Below are 7,624 nucleotides of genomic sequence, written 5' to 3'. Positions count from 1 at the left end.
GATCAGGTGGTTAAAAAGGTTTATTTTAATTTTTAATATTTAAGATTTAAATATTGAGATTGATATTAAAAAGAAAATTAATTTTTCTCTTCGTTAAGACATAAAATGATTCGAATATATCCTTATCATAAAAACAAAAAAGAGAGGCAATAGATCTATTAGAAAAAGGGAAGAAAAAGGAATTGATTACCGAAGGTTTGCTTGATGCAAAATATTTATCGTGTGCCATTAAGTCTTTCTTTAATCGCTCGCCCTTTATTTAATGCTGCTAAAGCCAAAAAAAATAAAAACTTGTTAGAGAACGCAACACTATTTTCTCTTCTCCCTCTCGACCCCTTCTCCATTCCCATACCATGACGAACTACTTGCTTCTTCTCTCTCTCTCTTGATTCTTCCCTAAAGAACAACAACCCTTTAAAGCGAAAGCCACCACCATCAACAAGGTAAGGCACCCTCTCTCTTCTCTTCTTTCCTTTTCTCTTTTTGGTACTTTTTTTTGTTTTATTTTGATGTCATTAGTTAAATCATATAGAGCATATATAACATGATAACCCTTTTGTCCAGGTTGTGCATTTCACGCTAGGATTTGACATTCCAGGCAGTTCCATGGAGGTTAGTTAGCACTGTCATTAAGAAACTTCGCTATTTACTTGGTTTGCTTTTTGCGTGGATAAATGTTCTTTTTTTAATGTTAATGTGGTGTATCTTTATGTGCTGTTGTTGATTTGCTTTGCGTTGATACAAGTTAAATGTTTGCGGGATCACATTAGAATTGTGTGCATAGAGTTTGAAGTTGTCGAGCTTTACTGTTATGAGGTTATTTGATATGGGTTTGGAGACTTTGAGATGAGAAGCTGCTTTGGTTTCTTGGATTATTTGTTACTGTTTCTTGTTGATTCCTCTTTCGGTTTGGAGATGTCTAGTTAGTTCTTGATGTTGTCGAACCCATAATTTATCCGAAAAGATTTGCTGAATGTTTATGAAAAATGATCTGTTGTTGCTCAATTTCATCTGGGTTGGTGACATTGAAGTCATCTTCTTTGTCTATGTATGGTACATTTGGTATGTGTATTTTGCTAGTGATCAGATGAGCTAGTGCTTGTTTTGGACGAACCATGTTAATAGATTGCGGCATTGAACTTGTTGGCTGGGTGAGAGGAGAAATTTTGATTTCTTGTACGTGAAAGATGAGCATTGTCCGTCTGTTAACAATCTGGTTTGTGGTTTTATCGAGAGATGAAAGTGCTTTTGTTTTGTTATATTAGTGGTGGTTATAGATCGAGTATTTCCTTTAATTGACATGAAACATGGGATTCCTTTCTTTTAGGTTTTACATTCTGAGTCGGGAATTGCTAGTTGATGAGAAATACTTTTTCCCCAAGCGGATTCGAATACTTGATGAATTCTTTTTGTTTGTTAACATTTAGCTGGTTCAAATGTAAAATCCAGGACTTATAATTAAGGCGATCCTGATGGGTTACTCTGCAATAAATTTGTAGCCAATGTCGGCATTTTTGTCTACATTAGCATGCACATGTGTGGACATGCAATCTCTTAAACAGTGTCTGGGTTTGTGTTGTTGGATATCCATCTCCAATTCTTTCACAACCATGGGTGCATCCTTATAGATGAAGGTGCTGGTGAACCCTCTTCAAACAAAAATGCAGGTTACCTAAAGAGGAAGACCACAAGTGCTTGCCATTCCTTGACTGCTGATGGCAACCATTTTCTATGACATGTCAGCTTATATCAATTGTTTTTCTACAGTCTGCATATACAATGAATAGAAGTCCCAATTATTTTTAATTTAAATATCACAAAACTACTTCTGAATGTGCACTTGAATCTGTGCTCTATGCCCTTTTTTCTTTTTTAGTTTATTGCTCTTTAGTTTCTTAGTCCCTACCATTTTTGCAGATAGAATCAAATCAACTGGATCCCGATTGCAATTCCACTGAAGAATCATCTGTTATGCAGATAGTTCCTCCAAGATCTCCTGAGATAAGTGGTGTGTGTGGGCATCCGATAGAGAACCCTCGAGTTGGTGATGAGTATCAGGCAGAGATTCCATCCATGATATCGCAATCAAAGCATCTGCAGCTTCTAACAATTCCTTCTGGTTCGGTTGGAATATTTGAGGCTTCCCATTCCTTTCTAATAGGTTTACCTGTCCCAGTTATGTGGGTGGATAATAATAAGGTAAACAATGGAGAGGATGGAGGGTGTGGATCTCTGAGCCACCCTGGGGATGCAGTTCTTACAGATGAGTCCAGCAAATCTAGAAAAAGCAAAAAGCATTGTACTATGAAGAAGGAAGGTTCAGAGCTCAATGCTGAATTATTGGATGATGGAAAGGAATTGAAACCAGCAACCTTTCAATCTAATGTGTCAGGTGAAGATAACTTAGATCAGCCGTGTAAAAGAGAAAGCTATATCCCTCTTCCTGGTTTACTGCATAACCCTTGGAAAGATGCTGATGTAGATGGTTTTATTCTTGGTTTATATATATTTGGAAAAAATCTTGTCCAGATAAAGAGATTCATAGACAAGGAGATGGGGGAAATACTGTCATTTTATTATGGGAAATTTTACAAGTCTGATGCATATCGTAGATGGTCAGATACCCGAAAGACAAAAAGAAAGAAATGTGTATGTGGACATAGAATTTTTACAGGGTGGAGGCAACAGGAACTGTTCTCTCGTCTGGATCCGCATGTCCCAGTGCATTTTCGAAATACTTTCCAAGAGGTACTTCACAGGTCACTGCTATTAATGCTGGATGTGATTTTTTCTCCATTATTAAAATTCTTTTCTCTCTAACTACATTTATACATCTGGTTAGATATCTATAAATGAAAAGCAGGAACATTTAGCTGAAGCTACAGACCTAGAGTTGGCCAGAAATTTAGAATTTCTTCCTGCTAAATAGCAAAGTGGTTAAAAGTAGTTTCAAGATGGTCTTTTTAATTGTTTCTAGTCATACTTCAAACCTTACTGAAGTTAAAAAGTTCTTCCAGTTCCTTAAGGATAGCCGGCGCGAACTCATTTTTTGACTTATTAAAATGTTATAAAAAACCCATGCTGTGAAGCCTCATATATGGAGTTCAACTCCTCTAAGGTTTTACCTCCTGATGTTTTTGCGAACACAAGGGATATTACCTTCTCTAACTGGCTTATACTTAGGAAAGAATTCCATGATGGGATGATCAAACACATTGAGTTGATTTTCCATTACAACTATCTAGCATTGCCTCTCCTTTTAATAACCCGTGGCTTAGAGCTAGACATTTGTATTCTCTTTTTCTTAAGACTAGAAGTTCTTAATACTTGCATTGTGAATTTCATGCTTAATCATCTTCTTGCATAACTGATACATTCCTTGGTCTCTATTTTTTATTTCCGCATAAGAAAATATTAGAAACTTTATAAGGGATGGAGTGTGTTCTGGTTACCATTTTCCAGCAGTGGGAACTCATCTAGATTTCCTTTCTAGTTTTTGACAGAAAATTGTTGTGTCATTGCTGTTTTATGTGTTTTCTGTTATCAGGTCTCGTTGGAATTTACAAAGGGTAAAATTTCACTAGAAGATTATGTATTCAATTTAAAGGCCATTGTTGGCATCCAAGTTTTTGTAGAAGCTGTTGGTATTGGTAAGGGGAAAGATGATCTCACAGGTCTTGCCATGGAACCTGTAAAGGGCAATCCATTGTTTCCTGATTGTCCAGTAGGCAAAGATTGCTCCTCCCTTACAGCCAGTGACATAATCAAGCTTTTGACTGGGGGCTTTCGTTTGAGCAAAGCTCGTTGCAATGACATTTTTTGGGAAGCTGTTTGGCCCCGTTTGCTGGCAAGAGGGTGGCACTCTGAACAACCGAAGAATCAGGGTTATGTTGATACCAGTCACTATCTTGTTTTTCTCATTCCTGGCATTAAGAAGTTCTCAAGAAGGAAACTTGTGAAAGGTAATCACTACTTTGACTCTGTCAGTGATGTTTTGAGCAAAGTTGCATCAGAACCAACACTTATTGAGCTTGAAGCTGAAGAAACTAGAGGCAGCATCTGCAATGAGGAGGATGGCTGGGATATAGGAGTACCGTCAAGCCTGGACGATCAATCCATTTGTCAGCCCCGTCATTATCTTAAACCTCAGGTTTCTAAACGCAATCTGAACCATGTGAAGTTCACTGTTGTGGATTCTAGTTTGGGTGGAGGGAAAAAATTATCCAAGGTGAAAGAAATGAGATATTCATCAGATGATTTGAAAGTTACGTCCTTGTTCACCACTCTTTCAAGTAGAACTCCGAGGATTTTTTCGGAGAGCTCACTGGATAAAAATGATCTGGATGCTCTTGGTATGTCATTGGATGGTGAAAAGAAAATGAATAACGTAGACTGCAATGAGGGTAGTACATCTCATACATGCAGCTCAAACTCTACAAAGTTCACCATTGTAGATACCAGTTTGGTCCATGGAGGAATATCAGTAAGGCCAAGAGAACTAAGATGTTTACCAGTTGAGCATGACTCTGCTTCTGAAATGACCAATTCAACTGAGAATGAAGCGGATTCCTCTGACAGTTCACCGGTTCAGCATGCACCAGATGCAGCAAATAGATCCGACCATATAAAGGGTATATTTGACAGGAGCATCCATGACAAAAGCTCTGAATTGAAAGGACACCGGTCAAGGGGAACTTTAAAGCACCAATCAAGTCGAAGAGCAAAATCCAGACAGTCAAATAACTTAGTCCCTCTGGTGAAACGACGGAGACTAACTGCTTGTTCCGATACAGAGATAAGCAATGTCATTGAGAATTTCTCTGGAGGCATTCGGTCAAAACAAGTGGGAATTTGTTGTGCTTTGAAAGCACCAAGTGCTGGTGGTAATGCCTTTAAAGCCCGTGGTTACCGAAAGAAGTTGTCATCAACTAAACCCTCGGTAAGAGGGGGTCCAGAAGAGGCGAATGGTGGAGGGATGTTGAGTGCAAATTGTTTTGGTATGAGAAAGTCTCGTAGAGAAAATGTGGAACATCAATCCCCGCTTTTGATTGATCTGAATCTACCTCAAATTGCTTTAGCCTCTGATAATGGGGATGTGGTGCCGATGGAGGTGGAAAACATCCAAAGAATAAATGCCAATGATACAAGTTTTCCATCTCCATTGGATAATCCTAACGTCGACGCATTGAGCACCTCTGTTGATCTTGCTTCTGCAGCAGAGGAACCTGATATGAACCCCAGAAGACACAGCACAAGAAGCCGACCAATGACCATTAAAGCATTGGCAGCTCTTGAATACGGGTTCTTGGAAGTGAAGAAGACGCCAAAGTGCACTGGAGTTCGTACACACAAGAAATCCCATTTTAAAGTCCTATCTCAGGTCCCACAACAAAGTCAAAGTAAAATAAAGTCATGCAATGTCGGCATTGGTACTGGGGATCCGAATGAAGAAAGGGATGCTAGTGGAGCCTTCATTGTTGAATGAGAATTCCTGAAAGGATGGAAGTTATATTCTCTCACATACGTACCTACAGGACAAATACCTTACAGCACCATCTCATTACAAATCATTCTGCACCACCACCACAATCCATTACTGAGTTTTACCAAGAATAGGATTGAAGTTTAATTAGTCTATATGTTTTGTGATTTTGAGCTCAAGCATTTCTGACGTTTTTAACAGTGCTTTAACATGGCTATACCATTCGTTTAATCAGTTTCACAGTAAAGAATTATTGAGAGGGCAACAAAAGCACGTGTTGTAGATTCTTTCAATCAATTATTTCGTAACAATATAAGGTGCAGAGAGAAACACATTGTTAACGTGATGACCCACTACCTGTCTCGAAGTCACATTTCTTGTGACAATCCGAAAGGGGATAACAGGGTTGCAGCCAAAGAAGACATGTCTTCAATCTTTTTTTGCATGATTGTTGTTTTTTGAAAAACAGCAGTACATGTGGACAAATATAGTCAGCATCACTTATTACTCTGACTTCTCAGCATTGAGCTGCAGTACTACAAGCCACCGTTTCAATAGGAAGCCTATTATACTTGTGTTCTCACCTTTTGCTATCCAATAATAGAATCTTTGTGAGCTTAGGATTAGTTTCGCCTAGCGATGAAAATCTCGCAGGATAAAAACTAAAACATATCCTTTATTAACATGAGCTTAGGCTTATCTTTCGTGTCAGACTGTATTTTTGTGAGTTGTTGTATGATGAGATTCTGGTTTGCGAATTCTTCAAAAATATATCGATTCCTTCTATAGTAAAAAATATTTCTCTTCGCTTATGGACACAGGTATAACCGAACCACGCAAAATCGTAGTGGTACTTCATTTTTTTTTACTGCTGTAATGTTCTCTGCATTCACGTGTTTGATCACAAATATTGCTCGAGGATGTAGGTGGTAGAAAATGATGGCCTTTTTCTCACCTACAAAGAGAGGCTCGCATCCTATAGAGCTTTTAGGGGAGAAGATGAATGCTTACTCTGGTAATTGCTATTGAAAAATGATGGGTTGCCATTGACAATTGATCGATTACATCTACTTCACGGTGGCTAGTTGATAACAACATCGTTTCTCCTGTCACGGAGAAAGATGATCGTCAGAGCACATTGCTACTACCCTTTTCTTTCTTTGCCATGAAACTCGTTGTTTCATTTTTTGCCTCATCCTCGTGTCTTCATAAATCACCACTAAGATGAACAAGACAAGATATATATATATATATATATATATATATATATATATATATATATATATATATATATATATATATATATATATATTTCTCTTTAAATGAATATCTTGAAACAGCAAGATAAAGATACTGTTTGCGCTAGGAAAATAAATTTATTTTATTTATTTATTTATTTATTTTCGGGCTACCAAAAGAAAAGGTGGTTTATCTTTTACTTATTGGGTACCGTGCTTCTTTATTTTGAAATAGAAAGTATATAGGCAAATCACTATAACCCCAATTTTGGTTGGACACTTGAGAGATCTTTGTGATTTCCTTTTTCATTGTCATTTCATATCAAAATTCAGGACAGATCTTACTTTTCTTTCCATGTTCAACATTTCCACGAAATTTCAGCGAGTTATAAAGGAGAGGAGTGCTAAAAGGTTCTTGAACTCTCTCTTTTACTACTGCTAGTGCTCGCTACACCATAACAAGGTGGATGCCATACAAGAGTTTAGATCCAGCGGATTGCGCGACAAATCTTTTTTTTTTCAATATTAATAAATCCCCAATATTAAAAATAAGAACTTAATGTTGATTGACGTGTGTGTGTATATATTTCATTACAAGGTTGCATCACACTCCATGGCAATTTCTTAGCTCTTTTTCTGCAAGGGATTTCCAAGGGAGAGAGGAAGTGTGCGAGTGACATGAATGGATCTACCTGTATATATTCTTTTTAATTAATATAAATATTCGAATCAGTTTATATATATTTTGATTAATTTTATAAATTCTAAAATTATTAATTATATAAATCTTTAATAACTTTGAAAATCTTAAACACAACTTCAATAATTCTTGAACTCATGCGAGTTAATTATTGCTATCATGATGAATTCTTTAAAGCATATTGACTTTTAGTACCATTATTTT

The 7,624-nt window shown here is 37.1% G+C and overlaps 1 protein-coding gene across 2 annotated transcripts; it reads left to right on the top strand.

Annotated features, from left to right (window-relative positions):
• The first annotated feature begins 282 nt into the window (after window positions 1-282).
• Window positions 283-5,713, top strand: LOC133669227 (uncharacterized). 2 transcript variants are annotated; one of them, XM_062089282.1, is made up of 4 exons: window positions 283-443; window positions 565-612; window positions 1,978-2,748; window positions 3,548-5,713. In XM_062089282.1, exons 2-4 carry the CDS (start codon window positions 607-609, stop codon window positions 5,483-5,485), a joined length of 2,715 nt encoding a protein of 904 aa, XP_061945266.1. In that variant the 5' UTR covers window positions 283-443; window positions 565-606; the 3' UTR covers window positions 5,486-5,713. The 2 variants fall into 2 exon arrangements, with proteins under 2 accessions (XP_061945266.1, XP_061945265.1); XM_062089281.1 differs by having other exon boundaries at window positions 1,918-2,748.
• The last annotated feature ends 1,911 nt before the right edge of the window (window positions 5,714-7,624 follow it).

This window comes from Populus nigra, chromosome 12, assembly GCF_951802175.1.
Source record: "Populus nigra chromosome 12, ddPopNigr1.1, whole genome shotgun sequence".
Classification (NCBI taxonomy): Eukaryota; Viridiplantae; Streptophyta; class Magnoliopsida; order Malpighiales; family Salicaceae; genus Populus; species Populus nigra.
This window is presented reverse-complemented; position numbering and strand designations above follow the sequence as displayed.

What these genes read in the sequence shown, in the direction of transcription:
- LOC133669227 (XM_062089281.1), top strand. An exon ending in TTCGAAATACTTTCCAAGAG is followed by an intron (nt 2,749 to 3,547) that starts GTACTTCACAGG and finishes TTCTGTTATCAG; the next exon opens with GTCTCGTTGGAATTTACAAA.